This window comes from Rutilus rutilus (assembly GCF_951802725.1).
Source record: "Rutilus rutilus genome assembly, chromosome: 21".
NCBI classification, from domain to species: domain Eukaryota; kingdom Metazoa; phylum Chordata; class Actinopteri; order Cypriniformes; family Leuciscidae; genus Rutilus; species Rutilus rutilus.
Genome location: NC_140226.1, coordinates 12,188,285 through 12,214,997, shown reverse-complemented (window position 1 = coordinate 12,214,997; position 26,713 = coordinate 12,188,285). Strand labels below are relative to the sequence as shown.

Below are 26,713 nucleotides of genomic sequence, written 5' to 3'. Positions count from 1 at the left end.
TAAATAATATCCTTCATTCATTACATTGCCAAAAGCTCAAAAGGGCAGCAGGAATGTCGCTCCCCTTTGCTTTGGCAGGGGGTCAGGGAAGAGGAGTGAAGCGGGAATGGAAAAGCGTATGAAGTCTTTAGTTAGTACCAGAAACAGGCTATGTACTCATCTATAAACGTTTAGAGCTGAAACTGTCTCAAGCACCATATATATACTGTATATATATATAAACAGATTTATACTGTACCAAAGTGTCAGCAGACAATGAGACCACATAGAGTGAAGGCCAATGACCAGACATATGCACCAATCTGATCTGGAATGCAATACAACAGACTAAATTCAATGAGTTGTATTTGATGAAAAACATCATTTAGGGAAGTTTTTCGTTTGCAGAAGCCAATTAAAAATGTCCAAGAAGTTGGCATGCAGCAAAAAGCCTTTATTTTTGTTACCGATATTAAAGATCCTTGTTGGTCCTGCCAGACTGAGGATTCTTCTCGCCTCTCAACCGTGACACGCTGACGTTGCCCAGCCCCGAGGCGTCACATTGCTGAAAATGCCAACACAACCGCAGGGGACATGAAAAATCAATGAGCCAATGCCAGAATCATTCTTCTAGAAATCGTGCTGTGCTATTTCATTGAATATGAAACACTCTATGTGGTCTCAGTGTGTCCAAGAATACAAAAAATAATATAAAACACACGTAACAGTTCATGTTGAATGTGACTAGTGTCTGACAATACAAATACCGAGACAGAATCAAAGAGATTAAACACATAATTTAACAAGCAGTGTTTTCTTTTTCTTTTTCTCTTTACTTTTTAAACTTTTTTTTTTGTTTGTATGCATGTTTTTTTTGTTTAGGCTAGCACCATCTGTACACAAATATGGATTTTTTTTTCTCCATAGATTTCCAAGATATTGAAGTGTTCACAAGGCACTTGTCGTCCTTTTTGTTCTGTTTTTCATTCATCTTCTTTAACGACTTGTTCTTTTATCCACATATGGTAATATAATTTGTTTGTTCACAGCAAGCGAGCAAGCCATTTTCGCAAACATTGACTCCAAAGTTCCAAAGTGCTCATCCAGCTTTGTGGGACAAAGATTTTTTCTTCCTTTTCGTCAACACTCCAAGTCCAGCGTTTCCTGTTCCCCACCAAAATCCATTTTAGAAAAATATTAAGCCTTTATATTTTCCCATTAATTTCAGCCATCATTGTTGTGATGAACTTTGTAACTTGCTCACATACACTCTGCTGAGCCTTTTCCACTTCCAATTGTCCATAATACTTGGCAAATCTTTTACCGTCGCCGGCAGGTGATGTCAAAGCACGTGATCATCATCAGATGAGCTTTGCAGAAGTTGACCCGGTTCTCCAGTCGTTCCGTGACAAACTCCAGAGCTTCCAAGTACTCCAGAGAGTCCACTTCAAATGTCTGCTGAAGGTCAACTGCAAAAGTGAAGGGAAAAGGATGTTAACTGACAGATGTTAACTGACCACCACACTAGTATTTTTGTCATAATCAACATTTTACAATGCCTGCAAACTATTTATTGATATATTTATACTAGGGGGTTGAACGACTTCATTTTTTTTAAGTCGACATTTATGTGATTAAAGGCGAGTCGACACCAGCCTGTGGCTGATGACATCATTAATGAACAAATGTGCATTTACCCGATCAATTTTGAGCATCCAGATGGTATAATCAAACATATCTTGTGGAGCGCTCTTGCAGTATGCATTTATTTGTCATTTACATTTATATAGCGCTTTTCTTAGCACTCAAAGTGCTTTACATAGGGGGAATTTCCTCAACCACCACCTGCAATGTGCAGCATCCACATGGACGCCCACCACACAGACCACAAGGTGAGCACCTCCTAGTGGCCTCACTAACACCTCCACCAGCAGCAACCTAGTTTTCCCAGGAGGTCTCCCATCCAGGTACTAACCAGGCCCAGCCTTGGGCTACAGGGTGATATGGCTGCTGGCAAACTGTTGAAAACAGAGCGTAAAAGTGGACTTCAAAGATTTCTTATCCTGTTGCGCCCTCTATAGGTCATGATCAGTGACTAGTCGATGTCAAGCTTAAAGCATTCTGGTAGAGCATTAAAGTCGACTAGTCTATGCAACCCCTAATTCATACAGTATATGGCTATCATTTCTTGGACTAGAAACAGTTCAATAAAGTACCATTGACTGTAACCCAAAGTGTGCAAATCACTTACATTCAGTGGTCCATTTCTCTGGCTCCAGCATCAGATATTGTTTGGTTTGCTCCAGTTCTTTCTTCAGCCAATCGTACTTGGCCCGCACCTCTGAGATTCTCTGTTGCCGATGCTCCAATATTTTCAGTTTGGCACTAAAGTATATTACTTCCTGGGGACACAACAACAATAAGTGAGACATCTATACCATGTTCAAAAGAACTGCTGTTAAAACACCCTGCTGCTCACTCTTCTTACCTTATTGCCTACGGTTCGCCTCCTCTGTAAACGTTCAACATCATCAATCTCATAAACCTTAATCTCAAAAGGTTCAGCTAAAACCCTCTGTGTGGGCCGGAGGGGACCATCCACCCAGCGTACCCCTGGACTGATGACTGGCTTTCTCACGGGAGAGGAGGTGTCCAAGGTGAGGTTAGGGATTAGACGGCGTCTCTGGGACCCTGGATATGAAACAATGTCATGTTATGACCACTATGTAAACACATTTGATCAATCTTAAGTTGCTTTGTAAGTAAGTCAGACAAAAAAAAAGTGTAAAAGTGTCACAGTGCTGTGCCAAAGTTTAACCTACAGTACACGGAGCAGCACTGCTACCAATTCAGAGCAGCCGTGTAATGAAAAATACCACTGAGATAATGACAGGACAGTATCTTATCTGACCAGTCTGGGAGAACGAAGTCTACACTGAGGAATTTGCCAGAAGTGGTTCCCCTATTTGCATAGAAATTGACAGTTCCAGGTCTACTGATATGCTATCTGATTTGGAACCAATGAACAAGGTAATATTAATGTGTTTCAGCTTGTCAGTTAGTCTGAAAACAGCACAGAAAAGGTCAAACTTTCAGTCTTCCCTCATTTCAGAGAGAGAGAGAGAGAGAGAGTGCTCTGAGTTCAGGAGAACGTTAAGAATGGCAGTTGTGCTTTTATATCCTTCACCTTGCAAAGCCTTTTACAATACTGATTTTCTTTGCAGGTTCCAGCTTTTGTGTCTGTTGTTCCATAGCCAGGATTTAAATTTTCAGTATTCCCATAACTTCCCACCATGCAAATGTTTGGGTGCAGAGAAATAGGGTAAAATTCTTTGCCTGAGGAAACGGGAGAGGAGGTGTGTATTCAGGAATTTAGGCAGCACTAAATATTCAACGACCACCTACAGCTAAGTTTGGCAACTGCTATCAGTCTGTATCATAACAGATCATCCAAGCATATTCGAGGGAGTAAATCTGTTTAAATAGTTATGTTACTTCCAACTATAATCTGGAATGAGCCCTACAAGCTTTGTAGTACAATAATTTTTGTTGAGCACAGTTCATTAATTATGCTGTTAATAGATCTTTGTATTGTTGAAATGTAGAAAGATGAATGCCATGATGAGCCATCAAATAATTTTTTATGTTAATATTCAGGATTTTAAGTATAAAGAAGCATAATTTGAATCATGTTATATTTGCTTACCTGTATTACTTCTTTTCTTCGAATTCTTTAGGCTCCTGCGACTGCTGACAGAACCGCTGTTTTCACTCATCGAGTCCTGAGCAGATGATGTGCTTCCTGTGGCCTCACTGTCTCGTATCATACTCTCATAGCCACTGCTGCCACCACTGTGGTAAAACAAGGCAGTCTTTCCCATGGCGGGAGGAAGCTCTCCGCTTAGCACGCTGCTGTTGTCACTGGCGTGCCCACTACTGCAACGGTGAGGCCTTCTTGGGGCAGTGATCTTACTGTAAGGTGAGGGTAAAGTATGGACCACTGGCCTTTCCTCTCCTTGGACTGCTGCTCCTCTCTCTTCGGTGTCTGAAGCTCCTCGTCCTTGGGTAGTGCGAGAGCTGGCGCTACCTTGTAGAAGCTCAGAGATTCGTCCATTCACTGCTCTTAAAGGTAGCTTAGATACAAGCCCTGTCCCCCTGTTGCGACTTAGAGACTGAGTTGACCATGAACTTTGGTTCTGGTTCTTTCCATTGGGGGGCAAACTTGAGCTCCGGTTTACTGACTGTGGGAGGGACTTGGTGGAGAAACTTAGGATCTTAGTGCTAGAGGTTGATAAGCTTCGAGCTTTGGGGCTTGCCATAAGGAGTTTGCTAACTGCAGAGATTTTGGATTGACTTGCTTTGGGTGACTGCAGTACATTGTTGTTGCCATTTGGTCCGTTGGTGGGTGATGAGAGCAAACCACGGGTGATGCTCCTACCTGTCCTTGGCATTGTACTGTCTTTTGTGACTCCTCCTTTAGAGCCCAGAGAGGTCAAACTCTCGGCTCTCTCCAAGGAATGACAGTCATAATGTGCAACATGGGACCTCCCTAAGGAATTGGTTCTGTTTGCTAACTGCTCAAGTTTGGCACTGAAAAGTCTGCTGCTCTCTACATTTGGTCCTTTATGTTTACCACCCAAGTCTTCAGGTGTGCCACCAAGGAAAGATAGATGCTGGTGTGGGCTTTGAGCATTTCCTGGATTATGCTGTGGGCTTGCTCGATTCCTCTGGTCAAGGCTAGACTTCCTTACAGGTGGCAATGGCGGGATTCCTTTCTGACGGGCAAAGATACCTTGCCTTCCGATGGAACTTCTTCTTTCGAGTGTGGCTCTTGGACTGCAGGGAGTAGAGGTGGTAACCCCAAGGCTTTTATACTCTCCACTCATGTACCGGTATGTAGGGTCTTCCAGATCATCTTGCTTATTTAAACGATGCCATGCACGAGGGAGACTACCTGTCCTGAGGATGTCTGCAGAGTACACTTGAGTTATGCTTTCGGGTGCATTGAAAACCATCTCGCAGCCGTCCACTACCCGGTTCATGGAATCAGGGGAACATGCTGCTTCATTACTTGAGCTATGCTTGTCGAATTGACATTTCCTTTTCACTGATTCAGAGGTTCTCTTCTCTGATTTGACATCACAGACCATGTTCAAAGGCTTGGTCTCTTCATTGCCTTCTCTTTTCATCCATGGGTCATCAAAATTTATCTCACTTGAGATTGGAACAGGTGGGGATTTGAGATCATTAACTGGAAGCGTTTTGGTAAGTAAGTCCTGCACAACTATTGGCTTAACAGCAGCACATGGGTGAGTTGTTATATTGGTCTTAAAAGGAACATAGACACCTAAGGTTGAGGACAGTTTGTCTAGTTTGTGTTTAGTAGTTGTGTTTTTGTCATTAACTTCAGTTGTATTGGAATCACTCTCTTTATCTGAGTTGCTTTGGCCATTTGACTCAGGGAGACCTTCAATGTCACCTTCTTCTTGAATTTCCAAAAGCCTGTCTTCAGCTAGTGCCTCACCTTGTCCAAAGCATTGCTGAGCAACAAAGCTATGACATGACTGGTCGCCATCACTGCCAGCACTCATTTCACTCAGCCATGAGCTGATTGAGGATCGACGACTAGCCTGGACGTCCCCTTCTATCCTGCTGAGAGGCAGGAATTTATTAATGTTGACTTGTGAGATAGTGGCGGTGGAAGTGCAGGGAGCAGTGGCATAATGTTCTAGGTCTTCACTTATGCTGCTAATGATACTAACAGGCCTTGATCCAGATGCCATGGCCTGCAACGAACAGTCACTGTTAAAACTGATAATACTGGTTGGTCTGCCATTTTCCATCATCCCACTAATTGTCAGCTTTTCTACTAGGGTGAACACCAGCTCATCCTCTCCATTGGGTTCCAAAGGATGCTCCAGCATAACTGTGGCTGTGGTGTCCTTCACATCTTTCTTATTGTCCAAAGGCAGCTGGGGAACATCGTCACACAGTGTCTCAGCTGATCCAAGGCTATTGGTGGATGAAGATCTCTTTAGGACCTGTGGGCTCATCCCCACTGGAGAGGTTCTAGACTCTGGATTAAGCAAAGACTCTGTAGATGACTTTCTATAGTCTAAATTAAGATTTTGTGAGGAGTGAGGAGGTGTACCAGGCATAACTCCTTTCTGGGTGTACACTTTGCAGCGTTGAGAGGGAGAGGATGGTGGTTTGTACTCTGAGGTTTTAGTAAGACTGGCAATTCCCAATCGAGGGGAGCCCATAGGACGAGGCTTACTCTCACTGCTGCTTCCACCACTGATGGATTCTCTGCTGTCATGCAAACTGGAGCTCTTGGCTCTCTGAAGAGGGGTTAGTTGCCCAATACCACTGCTACCAGTCACACTTCTGCTGCTGGAGAGTCCACAACTGCCTGTTGAACACTGTGTCAGGCTTTCAATTATTGACTGAGCGATCTCTGCTTCTTCAACCACCTCACGGATCTCCGCCAGTTGCTGGTCAGATATCCTCTTTGGAGAACTGGATTGATTACACCCTTTAACGACTTGACCATGGCCAGACTCAAATTTGGCAGCTCTGTTGTCAGGGACTTCTTCAAAAGGGAATTTTGTAACCTCTTCTCTTCCATCAATACATTCCAGCCTCTCTTGTAGCTCCGCAAAAGTGTTACACTTAAGACAGTCCTTCTCCTTTTTACCCGACTCGGCACCTTCCTCTGGCAAAGGTGGAAGTGGCTGAGGATGAATGGTCTGCAAGGGTTGGACAGACTGTGAGGCCTGAGCTAGTGGGTCTACAACTTGTTGAGATGGTTGTGATGTCAAAGGTGCCTGGCCAAGATCTGCTTTATTTTTATGCAGGGATGGAATGATAGGAACAAACTCTGGAGGACCTTCGTTGTCTGTTAGCTCTTTGTCCGAAAGAGCTGAGCCATTTGGCCCCACGTAGATAACTGTGTCACATGACTGCTCGCTGCTGGAATAGTCTTCAGGGTCACTGGAGAGGTGTAGCAGAGGCATCTCTGAATCAACAACATTTCTAGAATGGATGGTCCTCAGCTGTGTTGGGCGACGCATTCTTCCTTCCTCACATGAGCTCTCACCACCAGAGGAACTGGATGTGTATTGCTACAAATAAAAAGATTTTACTGTATTTTAAACAACTAAACATAAAATACAATGGTGAATCTATTTAAGCTAAAAGAAAGTTCAATAAAATAAAGGACAGGGTCATACCACGCTTACTTTCGCCTTCTTCTTCTTCAGCCTAAGAACACGAGAGGCAATTTGAAGGGTGGAAAGTGTCTCTGAGAAGTTGTTGGGTGACGAGGAAATGTGGGCTATCATGGTGGTGCGACAATTCATGTTTCCCAGGGACTCTCGTAATAGCATGGTTAGCTTACTATCTCTGTAAACAAAAATGGCATTCGTTTATTTGTGCAGAATGCCAACTGTGTAACCTGATGAATAACAGTGAAGATGCATAAACTCTAAGATGAGTTAACCCTTTTGAGAACAAAATGTATTTGTAAAATGGTAGAGCATCCAAGGCTTTTTAACAACTTTATACTGAATACCTGCACCACGTTTAACAATTAGTCTAATCTTCTAAAATAATCCTTATTAATAATAACAATGGATAGAATCTTTTTGGTCATTTTGATTTGCTGAAGTGTCCTTGATTCAATTTAGAGAGAGAGAGAGAAAGAGAGACTTGGATTGGCATTTCCTGTTCTGTCTGCCTTCCCTATGGCAACCATTAGAGGTGACATATATAAAACTGTTTTTCAAGGATGAGTCAGCTAGCATTACGATATGCACATGCAAGTTCAGTTCTCAGAAATCAATGACCTATACAATAACTTGAAGAAAAATATTGTCACGGACTACAGCAACAGAGTGTACAGTAATGTGATTACAGTGACACTGTGCTAATTTGTTTGATGTTGGATGATTTGCTTAAATATGGTTAGTGAAGTGTGTAGTCAATCTTGAGTGGTTATTAAGACAGTGAACACATGGCTGAGCTATAAATGATCAAAAATATTAAATTATTTCACTAAGCATAAATTATACAAGCATAATTTACTAACCATGACGTAGCAAACATGCATTTATCAGAGATATGCCATCAAGATAACATTCACCGCTTGGCAAAATATGTACTGTAAAAATGTATTACGAAACACAAGTAAAGTGTTTCTGGTAATTACTTCTAATATTGTGCCATATACTGTATGCATTGTAGTGTAAAATCAATAATTAATATATTCAGAATTGATAAAAAATTCAGAATTCAAAACAATATTCTAGATTAGAACAGCCAATTACAAAGATCATAGGCAGTTAATATACTATTTAGCTCACTAATCACTAAATTAGTGACTTTATATTCATTTATGATACACACATATTAATTCAATTTATCTTGTGCAAATTTTGCATTCCTCCCAAAAGGCTGTAAACCCTAATTATATCTGGGCTCTCCAGAGCAGATGCGTTGCCAGCCTTAAACCCCATGATGCTTTGCAATGTAAATTCGCCATGATTAAATTAGGGAGCCATAGCATAAAATGCAAACGTGCCTTGAGGGAGCTAAATGGAAGCGCTGCAAATTTTTAGGAAACAAAGCTGCTGGAAAATGCATGGAACCTTCTAAAAGTTGTCTGTTTAACTGAAATTAACATGCTGCTTAAAAGAAACAAAACAACAGTTGCAGAGAAATGGTCTGTGTTAAGAATGTTCGATGAATCCCAGTGAATGTGAAACTGCATCTGTCTCTATGGCTGCTTGGCACAAGCTAATTCACTTAGCTATTACCCCTGAGGAACGATAAAGGTTACATTCTCTCTGCAGATTCAACGTAGCATTATAATCCACTAATAACTGCTCACATCAAAGCTTGGAAAATGTCAGTTTGTATATATTATTCATATGAGGTGTCTTCATGAAGAATTAACGGCATGCAGCAGAGATATTAAGACTAAACATGTTGCATCTTTAATGAGTCGAGCGACTGCCGAATGATTCACCCATCACAGTATAGTCGTAATCTTGTCGTTGAGGTTACAACATACAGTATCCGTCTGAAAAGTTGAACTCAATGTGTTTTTGTTGAAATCATATAATGTGAGGAAAAAAAAGTGAAAAGAAAAGGTCTCACTTGTAAGGGATGTGCTTGCTGCCATTGACCAAGGCCAATATGACGTTCCCCAGGGCCGAAAGAGAGAGGCAGAGTCCCGTAGTGCTGTCACGGGTCTTGCTCAAAACCTTCACACAGCTGCCCAGGTCGATGAGATGCAGTCGGCTCCTGCCTCCCGACACTAAGCAAAAGAGCCACACGGTCAGATTGCCTGAACAGGAAAACTCTGACAGCAGTTTCTAACATGTTCTTCATTCATCAATCTCTTAACTCTGATATGATATATTTAATAACATTCTACTTTATGCCTAGGCCAATGGTTCAGACACCTCAGTGACAATTTTAAGTGACTCAATTGAAGTAATTGATGTGTTACACAACCACAACCAAGATTGATTTTTAAAATAAATGAAATACTTTTATTCAGCAAGGATGCATTAAATTGATCAAAGGTGACATTAAAAACATTTAAAATGTTACAAAAGATGCTGTTCTTTTGAACTTTCTATTCATCACATTTTCTACAAAAATATTTGAACATTGATAATAATAAGAAATGTTTCTTGAGCAGAAAATCAGCATATTAGAATGATTTCTGAAGGATCATGTGACACTGAAGACTGGAGTTCTTGCCATCACAGGGATAAATTACATTTTAAAATACATTAAAATAGAATCGATTTTAAATGAATAATATTATTTTAAAGTAATAATATTTCACAATATTACATTTTTAAAACATTTATATAGCTACTTAGTTAAAGTAAGAAAATATCAAGCTTGCAAAGAAACTGGAAAAGCAATAGAATGTAAAGAAACTTTAAATATAAAGGACAGTATAAACTGTCAAAAACCTCATGATGACCATCTAATTCCATAATGAAGTGTTATTAGAACCTATTAGGTTAATGAAGGATTATTAGAATAAAATTGAGGATAATGACTCTATATTTCAAAAGGCAACATTATAGCTCTATGTGTTTCTATTATGTAAGTTAACCTTATGTAAGTCGACTCTGCTTACATTAGCTTCATTATACACAGTTAATTCAACTTACCCAAATACCCTAAAAGCCCAAGCTAACACATCTGGTTTTAGTTTCTGTTCACTCTTGGAAGGAGGCAGGACTCACTTGTGCCAAACAGAACATTTTTTTGTGATAAGAGAAATTAGCATGTTCTCCAGAAATAACGAGCTTTAGCATGACAGCTTTTAGATCAGATCCTACATCTCACATTAACAATGGCACTTTTTTCCTGTTATCACACCCCCTCTCTAAGATTATCAGCAACAGACTATTTATAAACCATGCTGGCAACATTTGGAAGTATAATGAGAAAGTTTGAAATCAACCGTGGAATAGAGCAGATTATTGCTGATAAGTCTAGCACAGCCGATCAGCAAATTATTTTGTGTTTTAGATGCTGTTGTTATCCATCATACAAGTATCTTTCCAACCTTAACCAGCAATAACCGACATTTTTGAATCCTAAAAAATAGGTCACAGAAAAAACAGTTTGAGAACCCCTGTTGAGTATCTACTGAAACTATATCTAGCTTATAATGATACTCACTTCCACCCTTGCCGGTCTTTTCCATTCGATACTGGTAGATGTGTAGGGTGAAGAGCATGTGAGAGTTACGGTGCTCCTCTTCATCACAGTCTGGCTTACTGCTGTAGCGCGAAGCAATGGCAGCGTCCAAGAAGAAAGCGGCCTTCTCAGCCGTAGGGGCGCGCAACTCACTCTGATTCTGTAACTGTGTAAAAAGTTATGGTTGAGAAACACTACTGACTTTGTACTCTAAACATTATTATCAGCATCAGTAGCTAAGGTGTTCGGTTTGGCCGATAACTACCAGAAGCGACATTTATTTTGACTTTATTTGTGTTACAGAATCAAGAAGCTGCTATCTAAACTATAAATATCTCTATTTTAAGAGATTGGCTCTTTATCAAGTTCAAATTATTTTTAGATATTGATTCATTTTCCAGTTAATTTGAGTAAATATGTCAAATAAATATAAATTTAATTGCAGCATTTGTTGAATAGTGTGTATCGCCATATATACAGGGTTTGGACAATGAAACTAAAACACCTGGTTTAATAATTTATTAGTATGCAGCTAAACAGCATCAGCATCTCCTTTTGCAGCTAAACAGCATCAGTTCATCCTGGGAATGACAGATAGAAGTCCTTCACAGTGGCTGGATGGATTTTAAGCCATTCCTCTTCCAGAACAGCGGTCATGTCACTGTGATGCTGGTGGAGGAAAAAGTTTTCGGTCCTCCAAAACACCTCAAAAAGCCTAAAAAATATTTAGAGCTGGTGACTGTGCAGGCCATGGCAGATGTTTAACTTCACTTTCATGTTCATCAAACCATTCTGTCACAAGTCTTGCTGTGTGTATTGGTGCATTATCATGCTGATGCACGGCACCCCCGTCAGGGTACAATGTTTGAACCATTAGGTTCACAAGGTCCTTCAGAATGGTTCGGTAAGCACAGTAGGGAATGTCATGATATTGCAGCCCAAACCATCACTGATCCACTCCAGTGCTTCTCCACACTGTACCTCTCACGGATGTGGGAAAGACAGTGACGGTGGACTCATCAGGGAACAATACATGCCTCACATTGTCTACAGCCCACAGTTACTCCTGTTGGATGTGGTTCGTCCCCTAAGTAGTGGTATGCAGACATTGCCCTGACTCATGATACAGCACAAAGACTTTCTGTCCTGGTCACAGATGAGCCAGCGAGATGTGCAACCAACAGTTTGTCTTCTTTTGAACTCTGATATGTCTCCCATTTTTGTTGTGTGGATTGCACTATTTTATGTACAGCTGTGCTCTGCTAATTCAACCTTCACACTCTGCTCTTACTGATGGAATGTATAATCAGTGAAACCTCCAGCAATATATTGGCCAATGTTTCAGTTTCATTGTCCAACCCCTGTATGTGTATAGGCTTTATATCAGCCAACCTGCTCTTGAAGAAAACGATCAGTCAAAAAATCTGTCAACCTCTATTAACAGTACTAGAGAAAATAAAAGAAAGTATTGAGATACTGTCAGCTCAGTAAAGTCTTAATGTAAAAAAAAAAAAAAAAAGGTTTGTTATTTGGCAAAAAAAGTATTTTCATGTCAGCACTGCCTTGGGTATCACGTCTGAAGCGTGCTCTGTGTGATAAGGCTGACTGTCATAAGGAACAGGAGAAGTGAGGGCATTACAATCCATTGCTGTGAGGTATCAGTCCAAGATGAGATTAGTGCAGATGTCTGAGGATTACAGAGACAGGGGTTGTCTCTGTTCGACTAATCCACTCTTTAAAATGTTAATTTTAAAATTAAAATAAAACCTGAAACATAATAAAAAAAATAAAAAGCTAATTCAAAATATGTATGAATACTATAATAGTATCTAAATAATACTAAAATAACTCTGGCCCCAAAACCACTCATTGGTTGAGACAATGTTGCTTTTTTCATAGTGCCACAGTGTTTACATTTTTAGGGAAATCATATTAAAATGGAATAGAAATTTTAACATTGTTCACCTTTCATTTGACTTATGTTATTTACATCATAATGAATTTTGAATAAAATTGACATACATTTTTCACAGTATTTTAGCATCAATCAGTGATTATATGAACAATCCCTTACATGAACAATATACTGTATAATTAAAGAAATGTGAACAACATTAATGAGTTTACCTGCATCCCGCAGATGGGGTCCTCGCAGAGGTAGACTCCTGGAGACTGGCCGTCCTGCAGACTGCCTGTCGCCACCTCTGACAACAGATCTTTCAGGTTCTCGTCTTTTCCCCAGACCTCCACAGCCGACACTCGTACGGAGAAACGCGCACCCGTCTTTTCCTTGCACTCGTTGATCAGTTTAAATAGCCAGGAGATGGCACACGGGATAATCCCGAAACTCTGCATGGAATCATCCTTGCCAATCATAGTGTAGGATTTGCCTGCAACAAGACCAAGAACCAAGTTGACGACGGATCGCTTTGAATACATTCACATTCCTTGCATTATGAATGATTGGCAAGCGTAGTGGAACGGTACAGTAGAAATAGGTCAGGTGTTAAAGCCATGGTGTCTGTTTGGCCTCAAGAGCATTACACCAATATGTGTGGTCTATTTCACACTTTCTAATGTGATATTTAGCTTCCAGACCAGCACTCTGGCATAAACCACAGTGACAGATGTCACATGCACGCTACTCCAACACATTCCAATACAATTAAAAATCCATTACAGCTGGAAAATTGACAAGATTAATGTAATCGTGCTTATAAATATAGTCTGAAAATGTACCATGCCTAATCACACGAATGTTTTGTCTGCCTTAATGGGTTCTTATTTCCAGAAAAGCCCTTTGTTTGAAAGTACGCTGACATTTGCCATATGTCGTAGTGTGGTTGAGTAAGCACATATGCCATGTGGGCAGCACTGGGCATTAAAAGCAGGTTCACCCGCAGGACCAGAACCGGAACAACAGCCTGTTGATTGGCACTCCCTGGATTCATTTCTGGACATTGCCCTCCAAACGGTCATATGCATAAATACCCCTGCTGTTGACATGAAAGGGGCCACTAAACAAAGCCATATGTCACAGCACACATTCAGACCAGATTTAACTTCAAAAGACGGATTCCTCTAGTTCGGGTGGGTATGAGAATGAGAAAGAGAAACAGAAACAGAGATGATACAGTGTCTGCTGAAATGGGCTCATTTGCACGGTTCACAGTGATTCCAAACATCACAACAGTTCATAAATGCAAGCCAATCCTGCAATGGTGCAGATGCAGCAGAGTATTGATTTATTCATGATTTAATATGACGCACATGGGACAGATTTATCTATACACTTTAAGGAATATTTAAGGAGATGTTATACTTTTGTGGCATGTGCTTCATTGATTTGATCCGCTGTTAAATGAGAAATGAAAGCTGCTAATGGCAGAAACCAGACAAGCTTGCCTGAGATTATCAATATACCTTAATGTTATTAGTATTTATTAATGTTTTAATTCATTTTTATAAATTCAGATTTTTTATTTTAGTTTATGTTTTAGTAGTGTTATGTGCTTTTGCCATTTTTATTAGCTGTAAAAAAAAATATTTATAATTTACATTTTTCTAATTTAAGGGTACGTTTACACGAAAACGACGTACTGAAAACGGAAACTAATACCATAGTAATTCCATGATTACCACGTAAATACCATGATGCAGGAATATAGTAATCATTTAGTTGCAGATGGTACACTCTAAAAAATGCTGGGTTGTTTTAACCCAATGTTGGGTCAAATATGGACTAACATTGGGTTGGGTTAAAAAATGCAATTTAAAAATGGACAAACCCAGCCGTTGGGTTACATTTTTAATGTAAGCAATGCAATTTGTCCATTTTTTAATTGCATTTTTGTCCATTTTTGATTTTGTCCAAAATGCAATTTGTCCATTTTTAAACTGCGTTTTTTAACCCAACGTTGGGTTAGTCCATATTTGACCCAACATTGGGTTAAAACAACCCAGCATTAGGCTATATATCAAGAGCAAAAAAAACTTGTAAAATACATTTTAGTTTGACATGCTATCACTGACGTTCTGGCAGGTGGTTGTTGGAAATCACATCTTTGAAGAACAGTGCTAACATCACTTTAGACCACTCAGGAAACACAGGAAGTAAATCAAACAACCACATAAACTCAAATGACAATCAACACAGAACAAAGAACTGTGAGAACTGAAGGCTAAAATACACAAGGGAGGCTAATCAACAGAAACTGAAACAGGTGCGTAACAATCAGTAACCAAGGAAACAAACTAGTGGCGGGAAAATGGGAACTAGAACTAATCCAAAACAGAACATACATGTGACAATGATGTTATACACTCACCTAAAGGATTATTAGGAACACCTGTTCAATTTCTCATTAATGCAATTATCTAATCAACCAATCACATGGCAGTTGCTTCAATGCATTTAGGGGTGTGGTCCTGGTCAAGACAATCTCCTGAACTCCAAACTGAATGTCAGAATGGGAAAGAAAGGTGATTTAAGTCATTTTGAGCGTGGCATGGTTGTTGGTGCCAGACGGGCCGGTCTGAGTATTTCACAATCTGCTCAGTTTCTGGGATTTTCACGCACAACCATTTCTAGGGTTTACAAAGAATGGTGTGAAAAGGGAAAAACATCCAGTATGCGGCAATCCTGTGGGCGAAAATGCCTTGTTGATGCTAGAGGTCAGAGGAGAATGGGCCGACTGATTCAAGCTGATAGAAGAGCAACTTTGACTGAAATAACCACTCGTTACAACCGAGGTATGCAGCAAAGCATTTGTGAAGCCACAACACGCACAACCTTGAGGCGGATGGGCTACAACAGCAGAAGACCCCACCGGGTACCACTCATCTCCACTACAAATAGGAAAAAGAGGCTACAATTTGCACGAGCTCAACAAAATTGGACAGTTGAAGACTGGAAAAATGTTGCCTGGTCTGATGAGTCTCGATTTCTGTTGAGACATTCAGATGGTAAACAGTCAGAATTTGCGTAAACAGAATGAGAACATGGATCCATCATGCCTTGTTACCACTGTGCAGGCTGGTGGTGGTGGTGTAATGGTGTGGGGGATGTTTTCTTGGCACACTTTAGGCCCCTTAGTGCCAATTGGGCATCGTTTAAATGCCACGGCCTACCTGAGCATTGTTTCTGACCATGTCCATCCCTTTATGACCACCATGTACCCATCCTCTGATGGCTACTTCCAGCAGGATAATGCACCATGTCACAAAGCTTGAATCATTTCAAATTGGTTTCTTGAACATGACAATGAGTTCACTGTACTAAAATGGCCCCCACAGTCACCAGATCTCAACCCAATAGAGCATCTTTGGGATGTGGTGGAACGGGAGCTTCGTGCCCTGGATGTGCATCCCACAAATCTCCATCAACTGCAAGATGCTATCCTATCAATATGGGCCAACATTTCTAAAGAATGCTTTCAGCACCTTGTTGAATCAATGCCACGTAGAATTAAGGCAGTTCTGAAGGCGAAAGGGGGTCAAACACAGTATTAGTATGGTGTTCCTAATAATCCTTTAGGTGAGTGTATACCTGTTCACCTAGATAACTTGTCATCATGATTATACTGCATTAAAATCCATCAAAACAGAATAGTTAGAAGAGCATACATTACATTGTAGATGTAAAAAAAATGATAATTTATGTACTTTATTTTTATTATTTGTTTTAATACATTGTGCATTTTTATGTTCTGATTGTAGCATATCAAACCTGCTCTCTCGAATAAAGTCGCCGGGCTTTTACTTACAGGCGGAAAATAAGATGGATGCTCTGTAGCAGGTGAACTGAAAGTCAGTAATTCAATCAGACTGGATAGAGATTCAATTACGACAGCATCTCTCTTAAACATTTTACACACACAAACGCATTATAGGCTTCAACTTGTCCTTCAGTTTAATGGATTCTGACTGCAAAAAAAGCATAAATAAGCCTCCAGGCTGATCAAGCAGTTTCAGAAGATAAAGCTTCATCCAGAACACTGCTAGAGTATTTTAATAGTCACCATATGGCCTTTGCATCCTCACAGCCAGCATAAAATACACGATCTAGAGGTCAGGGAGTATTATGCATGATTATTTAATTCACTCTCCGGTTGATTTTAAGGTTTGAAACAAAAACAAATCTGCGTGTTCAAGCCAGATACATCTTAAAAGAACCTATCTTATGTATGCACGCGCTAAAGCACCAATGGTGACCAGGGGTTGGCTCGTTGCAGCTTGAACCTGAACATGAAGTTCACCATGATTCTTTTGTTTTGTGTTTATACAGCCACATTGTAAAGCCAAATGTCTAAGGTGATTACTTTCAAAGCACTAACAGGCCAGTGTCTGGGTTATTACAGCTAGTTAATTAGCTTTGGGCAGCTGACCAATGAAATCACTGTGGAATGCTTTTCCAATGATGTATGAGCCGGTCTTTGGTTTCAGAGTAAAGGTTAATGGAAACGAGGAATCTGAGGAATTACACGCTGTCATCAAATCACTGACCAGCAACCACAGTAGCATTTTCCCATTGTTTTCCAAGCAAATGGCTGGTTACATTTTTACACTAATCTTCCAGAAACAACAATGGACAATGACAGCTAAACAGGGTGAGATCATCTTGTAGTCTGCCGTGCATGCTATGAAACTAATTCCATCTAATTTGCAGGATGTAAGCGGTTGAGGTGTTGGGAACGCCGGGGGATGGTTATTTATGGAATATAAAACACATATGAGAGATGGAAACATTACAGGATGTATTAAGGCTCTGACGTTCATTACAAAGACAAGAAAGATGTCTGCCTAAAAAGGCACTTACAAGATATTAGAAAGGGGCAATCACTTTGTGATAGGCTCATATATTAAAGAGATCTGGTATCATATATGTAATTAGTCTCTTACCTAGTTTGGAGTGTCCAAAGCAAAATACACAGCCATCTGCTCCATTGACCACAGACTGGATGACTTCAGCCACAGTTCCAGCACAAACCTCTGCCTGCCAGAAAACAGTGAACAGCTAATCAAATTCATGCTCTGCAAAAATAACTCAAATTGCATGACTTAAATTAAATTAAGGTATTTTTAATGTCTTTTTTCACTTGTTTGCAACAACAACAAAAATCTAAAAAAAATATTTAAACAAGACAAATAATTGAAAAGCAGCATGGCATAAGATATTAGGACTTGTTTTCAGAGAATGTACAGTATATTTGATAAAAGAGTATTTTGTCTTACAGCACTGGCAGATCTATTGTTTTCCTTCTCAATTAAACCATTAGTCGCTTTGGATAAAAGTGTAAATATAATATAAACAAATAAATGTTAATATTAACGAAAAGTCGTTTTAAGGATTTTTTGATATTTTAAGTTGACAATAAGGCAAAAAACACTTGATGTGAGGAAGAGATCTTCTAGATAGCAGCAATGACTTTTCTTCATTACTGAGCTATGAGGTTAAAGATCTGGGTTGGTAACCTTATAGGTTAAAAATCCCAAGAGGCGTGACATATAAACTGCCATTTTTGTCTTTAACCTTAATCACTATTTAAAATAATGGTTCTAAAAGGGTGTTTTTGCAGCAGTACCATAGAAGAACCATTTTTAGTTCCCCAAAGACCCTTTCAGGGCCCTTTTCCCCATTATAAAGAACCTTCTGTGCAATGGAAATGTTCTATGGATGTTAAAGGTTCTTCATGGAACCACCAATGCCAATAAAGAACCTTTATTTTTAAGACAGGTTTCTCCAGAGGGTTTTTCCCTTTACTAAAAACATGCTTTCACGAGTTCACATGTTAATGAAATCTGATGTAATATTGAAATGCATATTTGGCTTGCTGTCCAAATTCAGCCCGACCCCAGAGTACTCCCCCCTATAAATGTATAGATCAGAGGTATCTATGAGCAGACCCAGCCGAGTGTGAGGTGATGGGGTGGTGGCGGGATGCTGAGAAATTAGTCATGAGACTGGAGGTAAGGGAAGGCTTTATTTATACTGGCTATTTCTTGTGCTGATTGGATGATTACCTGAACATGCTCCTCCCGAACTTTGTTACATAAAACTTCATGTTGCTTTGTATAAGGAAGCAATTATTTTGCAATTCTGCCACTAGTGGCTGAAATGACACACCGCATGTTTAATGGTTAGCACCAATCCCTCACCTGAGAGGCATCATGGGAGAAGGCTGCATCAAATGCGAACATCTTTGGAGGAGCCTGGTTGGAGCTGCCGCGTTTCTGAGTTTGATTCTGCTGAGAATTAGCCGCTGGGTCCATGATGGTCACTTGCTTCTTACGAGAATCGACCTTCAGGAAAGAGCTGGACTCTGCCGCGCTGGCGGGCGATGAAGGACAAACGCGTACCATCACTTTAACCTGCACAGAAATGCAACAGCATCTGCTCAGTAATGCAACTAAGACTGTCATGTTTCAAAGCACCAACCTATCTGTGAATAACAACTCAACCAATGTTTTTGAGAACAAAACATTCTGCTTGAGGGAGAACAAGCTATTTGTGTAGGTTTACAGCTCTGTTAAAGGTTTAAATATTGAGGAAATTTCGCACCTCATTTCCGAACACTACAACTTGCTTTTTCAAGTGGTTTTGAACAACTTTTTATGACGAAAAACCCTGAAACTTTAACATACAGAAGATTGACAGAAGCGTGTGCAGTGTGATACTTAGAGTTATTCATAGCTCTTTAATATTTCACAGTCAAATGTGTGGAGACAGCAGGCAAACATGAAATCTCAGTAATGCTACGAAATGCAGTAGCAAGACTGAGGAGAAGGTACGCCAAGCTGAAGTTTTGTTAAGGAAAATTAAATTTCTCTAAATTATAGAGATTGAATATGAATCCAATGAGAGTGTGCACAGTCTACAAAAAGTGGTATGTCCAGTGAAATTATATAGGGGTGAATTCAGGACACTTTTTGCCATAGAGATGACTGGGAAAATGTGTCCCAGTCAACCTGAATTCATCCCTATCTGAACAAACGGATTGCACGTCCACCAAATGTTATATGAATCTAATAGCTGAACATTTACTAGTTACTTTTTAACTTGTAAATGTAGTTTAAATGATTCAATGCACCATCTAATATAGCCTATAATGTATGTACCCTTCATGTATCACATACATGTATATGATAAACACCTAATGTCCCGTTTGCAAGTGTGCTCACTGTAATTACAGATTAGTGGAGTAGAACACACAAGTGATTGTTGGAGGCATGCAGAAAGACAGGAGATAAATATTGTCTTTCTTTCCAACTCAAACTCAGTGACACTGAAAGCCCATCTAAAGTCTAGACACAATGGTTACGTGGACACCAAGACTGAATTTATTTCATCTAAAAACAGTAATATTGCTAAATATAATTTAAAAAGCGTGTTTATTTTATTATTATTGTTCATTTATTTTAAAATGTATTTTTCCCTGTGATGTCAAAGCTGTATTTTCAGCATCATTACTCCAGTCTTCAGTGTCACATGATCCATCAGAAATCATTGTAATATGATGATTTGCTGCTTTTTTTGCTGCTTCTAAACATTTCTTGTTATCATCAAAGTTGAAAACAGTTGTCCTGCTTGATATTTTTAGGACTCTTTGATAAACAGGACGTTCAAAAGAAGATACAGAAATCTTTACTGTCACTTTTGATCAATTTAATGCATCCTTGCTTCCTTCTAGGCTGAACAGTTCATTATGAAATGCCTTCAAATAACTGGACTACACATATTCGCTATGCTAAACAAACAGCTGACCTATTGAATGCATCATCCCATTTATAAATGCCTCTCAAAGGAAACGCTCTCTGGTACTCTATAAACTGTGACTAATACGCTTTCTTTCTGAGCCCTTGCTTGTTATGGAATTGTGGTCATGCAGCAGCCCAAGGGGCAGTTATAACATCTGTCATGCTGTGAAATGTAATTAGTGAAATCAAAGCATTCAAGATTAAATATCAAGTTAAGCACATATTCAAACAACAGATTTGTCTGACCCTAGAACAGTACAGCAGCTCATTTTGTCTTCTCAATGCAAAGCCGAATTCAAAGCTGCAGACATAATTACCGTAGAAATCCAATCTCGACGCCATATGGATTAGCAACTGTAATTCCATCATCACTACATTGATAGACATTTTGATAACGCAGGAGAAAATTGCTTCTCTAGAGTATCAGTCATTCCGGCATCTATTTGTTTTAGGCATTGTACTTATTAGTGCGTCTTTAGATTAATGTTTAAGTACACTAAGATAATAAAAACCAGAAACTTATTTTTTCTAATTTAAGGATCAATAATAGATCTGAGAGCCATCATAAGGAGATTTCCTTGATATTGCCTCTGGAAAGGAGAAATAATCCTATAGTTCAAGTGGATTCCACTGAGATCAATACATTAAATGACAAATTCCAATTCTTAAATCAGAACAAAAGCTAAAATTAGTTGCTATTTCATTTCCTTACTGAAAAGAAGATTTCAATTTACATTTATATTGTATTTTTCATTTCACATTATTTGAAACCTCACAGGTGATGTGTATAATAGTTGATTTTGTATAGAAATTATATTAATAATAATACACAAAATAATGTGTATAATTATTTTGCATTACACAAATAATTTTTTTGCATTGCACAAATAATTAATGTATATTGATGCAACAAAATAACTTTTTATAAATATGCCTTTTTAAGAAAAACAACAAAACAATGCAGATGAGACTTTTATGACATGAAGCTACTAATCTACTAATGTGCGATAATCATGGATTGTCATTTAAATATTAACTATTTCTTTTAAACATTCTAAAATTCCATAGTAGAAATAAACTGAAAAAACAAGATTCATTTTGACATGCAAAAACAGAATACAATTGAAAATACATTCAATTCAGTAATAAAAATAATAATAATTGATTTTGAAAAAAAATATATATATGAAAAATTCTTGAGTTAATACTGTAAAATCTGACTTTTTATTGTAAAATTGAGTTTTTTGGCAAATCTGAGCACAGTTGAGATATCTTCTGAAACTCTAATGCCTGCTATTGACTGTGCGATTTCGGCAATCCTATAAAATCCGATAATACAAATCACACTGCACGACATGGATCTAATAAACTTGGGTATATGTATGTAGACTGTACGATGATGACGCCTCGTAGGCTACGACACAAGTCAGTATAGAAGAATAAAATGTCATCATGGCTATTTTGCAAATGGAGCTTGAGGTAAGTAGTTTTAAGTTTTAGCGCCATGCCAAGTTGATCAATACACCATTTTTGATCAGTACACCATTTCATGTTTTATTGGCTAGTTGGTATACGTAGGTCGTAGCGGCAAACACACTGTGAGATGATCATGTTAAATTTCTGACACTGTTAGAAAATTATTGTAGGCTATCTTTGGTCGCAATGGCCGTCTTTGAACCTCTCTCACTGTATGACATAGGACCACTGTTTAGGAGCCACGACCACAGAAACTGTCACGATTGATCATCTTTCTTCGGGAAGAAAAATGTGTATTGGGCATAAAGAAGACACATGAGATTGGTCATTTCTCCAATGAAATATTGGAGAAGCAGGAAACTTCAAGGAATATTTGCCTTTCCTGGGAACAGCCTTCCAGAAATGTCATTACAGTGCGTTAAATATTTCATCCTGGTGTCATTTAATAGCAAAAAGAATGTCTACAGTTTTTGCATATTCCACCTGAATTATGCATGAGGTGCATTGTTGAGAACACATCACACACAACACTTCTCTCCTAACCTGCTGAATATGTGCACATAAATCAGGACAGCTCTGGGAAAAAAGGAATGCAGCTGACCATTGATGCCGTAATGATACTGTCATTTCATACATTGGCGCCTTTAATCCACCAGAGATGTGGCAGCATTGGTACATCAGGAGTTGTATACGGTACGAAGTTTATAGAGTCTACATTTGAGGTAAAGCTCCTCTCTGAGCCACAGTGATAAGTCTCAACCAATAGCTTCAAACCGGCTCAGATCTAATAACGTGCCGGCAGACAGAATTTAATGAAACCCTATTCTACACCCACAGTCCCTGCGCTACAAAGAGTCATGTCTCTTTCTGTTCCATATAACCAATCCTTCCAGGTTTGTTTAGTTACTGTACGTCTAGCATCTCTTAAGCCCATTACCACAAATAGAATTTCTTCTGTATGGTGATTTGCAACCCATTGCATGCATTGAGCCTCTGATTTTCAGAAGCAGGGATAAAATCACGGTAGGGGGGCTCATTAGCCAGCATATGCAGCAGGATGGCGACAGAGGAGGTGGTCTCCCTATGAGCTCTCACAGCTTTTGTGGGTGAGAGCAGTTTGGATCGAGCAGCAGGACTAATGAAAGGAGATGCTCTATTCTGGGTTCTTAAAGGTCTTTAAGAACACTGGAACAGGAGCCAAGCCCACATACTCACTCAGTGGTGCTCATCATTACATCAAAACATCACATTTATTTTGTATTTTGCATTTTATAATATTTCTGAAACCCCATAGATTTTGTAGAATAGTTGCTTTTGTATATATATATATAAAAAAAAAAATACATATAGTTATTTTGCATTGCACACAAATTAATTCATGTCAATTGATTCAGACCGCATTTTATGGCCCAAAAAATATTGGACATGGCATTAGATGACAAACTACCAAATCATAGTGACATAACCTAGGCAAACAAATAATGCAAGAGTTTTTTTTTTTTTTTCAAATCTAACTTCACTTTCATTGACAACCCCGACAGCAACATAGTGTCGGCCCAGATCCGGCCTACATCTGGGCCGTGTGGAATCCACGTGTACCAAATGCGTGTACCTGGGCCGACACTATGTTGCTGTCTGGGAATCTTTACTATTACCTTTAAGCAGAGGATCCCAATGTGATTTTAGTGCATATGTGAACTTGTTTTTGCTTGAAGAGCATGCAAGTTCTTCAGATGCGCAAGCTTCATCGCCATTGCAAAATATTTAGCCAGAGTTGTTAAACTGGGTTTAAAGTCTGCATTAAATATGATACCGTGCACCAAAACAAGGGCAAAAAACACCTTTTTTAATTGTCCCCATGGTGCGGCACAAGTGCACAAACAAACAACGCAATCAAGTCTATTTGATTCACAAACAAATGACTCTTATGAGCTGGTTCTTTTTAGTGAATCAAAAACATAGGTGCAACCAGTGTAGTCAGATTGATGAACAAATTATGATCCGGTTCTTTTTAGTGAATCAAAAGCATACTGCACGATCAGAGCAGTCAGATTCACGCACAACAGATTCGTATGAGTCAGATCATTTTTTGTAAATTAAAAATATACAGAGTGAGCATAGTTCTAAAAGACGAGTTACATCTTTGAATCAGTCTGATGAATGCATTGAACTGAATCCGAGCGGTTAATGGGTGCCTTATCAGTTCTCAAACGGAAGGCTGCATACTTATGAGCCCAGTCCTTACTAGGCTAGAGTTGCTTATTAAATTGATTTTGTTTCTACATATGCTATTCTTTATTCCCTGATATTTACAGGAGAGGTTTGAAAAAATGCCACGATGAAATTTCATTTGAACACTTTTCATTTCAACGACTGATTTGATTTATATCTTGGCATTTGAAGTATGGACCTGTGATGCACAGATCTTATCCAGCTTATATGTGCTTGTAGCTGTACAGAGAAAGCAAGTTTCATTTTTCATAGTGGGCTGAGATCCCCTCGGATTACTGTATGGAATCAATAAGCCTAAAGTAGATATGTCCATTACAATAGATAGATAATAGCAGAACAAGTCTTTATATCACTCTTTAATCTGCTGTCTTCCAGGCAGGGTCTACAAAGCTTAATTAAAAAGACATTTCTTCTTAGATATATCTTCTTGCAGTGTAAACTGATGTGTTAAATGATCACAGGCATACCGGGATGAATATTTCAGACTATTGAATTCCCATGCGCTCTGCTCACTCCATGATGCCCGTAAGGTGTTTTCTTTAACACCTCAATTTTAGAAAAGGGCTGTTAAAAATTTTATTAGCTACTGAATGTAATTTTTTTCCAAAGTCAGATACACTAGCCAGGTGATTGATGAACCTGCCAAACTCGCAGAAATTCACTGTAAACCCGAATAAGTTGGCAGAGCTCAAAAAATTTGAGGTAATTACACCAACTTTTTTAGGTTAAGTAAAGTTTAAGTAAGCAGATCTTGCATATTTTTATTTTGTACACATTTCAATTGCTCTTAACTGTTTGAGTAAGCTAATTCAAATATTTAACTTAAAATGATCATGTAATCTCAACTTAAATATGTTTAGTAGTGGAAACCTGGTCAGATTTAACTAGCTAATTCAATAAATGATACCTTGTTAATTGGTTAAAATTAGCATAGCATAGCACTTTCTGAATGAGGACAGCAACATATAATAAAACATTTAACATGTATCGGTTCTCAAACTAAGCTCAAGGTCCACTCGTCACCATGATGGTAACCCTAAAAAAAAAAAAACAATATAATTAACTCGTCTAAACTAGAATAACAAAACATTAAACACCACTTAACATTAATCTTGCAACAAAAAAACATTATATAACACTTAATTTTAGCATTTACTCTGCCTTTTGAGTGTCATGGCAAAGCATGCTAGGAAATAGAAATCCCAGCCCAGTTTCAGTTAAATTTAAGTTTGTCTAAATTAAAAGAAACAAGTTTATAAAACTCAAAACAAATAAACAAGTCAGATTACTTAAAATATGCCTGTTTTGTGAACTCAAAAGAAAAAGAAAGTTCTAAATATTTATATATATTCGTTTAATTTCAGTTGGCTGTACACAAACCAATTAATTATTTTGAGCGTTAGGGTTTAAACTTTAAAGTGTTCCTATAAACCACCAACGTTCTAGAGTAGACGGAAGATGGAGAGAGTCTCAATGATGAAGAAACAGGAGACAGGAAAAGGGAGACTTACAATGGACAGCTTTAGTCTGTTCTTTTTGATGGATACACGTACAAATTTACTCAGGAGCTCCTAGAAGTGTTTGAAAGTCACCACTAATTGCTTTATCATTATGCAGATGATGGAGATGCCTTTGGTATTTAATCTCATCACATTGTCATAAAACTCACTCTGGGAGCCACATGCCTGATGGTGCAAATCACGATCACTGTGTGAATTGGGGCAAAACTGCTGGGCTGGAGATGAAGGGGTGATGACATCATTCACACACAAACTGAATTTTTTAATGAATTCCTATATATTCACGTCATCGTAGTAGAATAATGTCACATGTAAATTTGCATGAGTGCAAAGCACATTTTTAGATAGTGTTTTTACTTAATTAGTTCTATTCAGAGCAAATATGAACGATATATCTGTGTCTTTCATCTCTATCTCAAAGTCGATCACTTGTGGGTGTCACAAAAGCAGCAGTATAGAGCAGCTACATCCATCAATATTTTATCTCACAATGTTCTTCTATCCAAAGGCCACTGTTGCAGCCCTGTCCCTTGAGAAAGGTGACATTTCTCTGCTGTAAATGCCAGAATTTGCATTGCCCACCATCCTGCTTATGTTCCGGTCGGCTGGAGAATGGTTCATTTTTAGTTCGCCAGCACACCGCACAACATGCAGCCTAAATGTGGGTGTTGTTTACAGATGAACTCAAGCTGTTCCAATGCAAGATGACTGTGTGGACTCACCAAAAGTTCTCAATAACAACCCGCCTAGTGGTTAATTATTCGTCTCTCAAAATCTGCTTCTAAAATTCATAATTTTGCTTAACAAAAACATCCACATTCGACAAACCCACAGCCACATGATTGCCTCTGAGATTTGGAGGTGCCAGCACTAGATATCGTGACCCAAATCGGCACAGACCGAGTCCAAACACAGATGAATGTCCCCCATCCTCTTGTGTCTGAGAGGAATGCCAGATATGCTGGTTTCCCTGCGATGCGCTGAAGATCAGGATCAACTTTCACCATGAGGGGCTTCTC

General features: G+C 39.0%; 1 protein-coding gene across 1 annotated transcript in view; it reads right to left on the bottom strand.

Annotated features, from left to right (window-relative positions):
• Positions 1-415: 415 nt before the first annotated feature.
• The window catches only part of kif26ba (kinesin family member 26Ba), a 96,872-nt gene continuing 70,574 nt past the window's right edge, over positions 416-26,713 (bottom strand). The window contains exons 6-15 of the mRNA XM_084392454.1: positions 18,868-19,080; positions 17,611-17,704; positions 12,838-13,100; positions 10,693-10,876; positions 9,139-9,298; positions 7,212-7,383; positions 3,686-7,103; positions 2,468-2,670; positions 2,231-2,381; positions 416-1,448 (exon numbers count right to left, since the gene is read on the bottom strand). Of these exons, the coding sequence (XP_084248580.1) occupies positions 1,300-1,448; positions 2,231-2,381; positions 2,468-2,670; positions 3,686-7,103; positions 7,212-7,383; positions 9,139-9,298; positions 10,693-10,876; positions 12,838-13,100; positions 17,611-17,704; positions 18,868-19,080 (5,007 nt within the window). The 3' untranslated portion in view covers positions 416-1,299. The remainder of the gene's footprint in view (positions 1,449-2,230; positions 2,382-2,467; positions 2,671-3,685; positions 7,104-7,211; positions 7,384-9,138; positions 9,299-10,692; positions 10,877-12,837; positions 13,101-17,610; positions 17,705-18,867; positions 19,081-26,713) is intronic.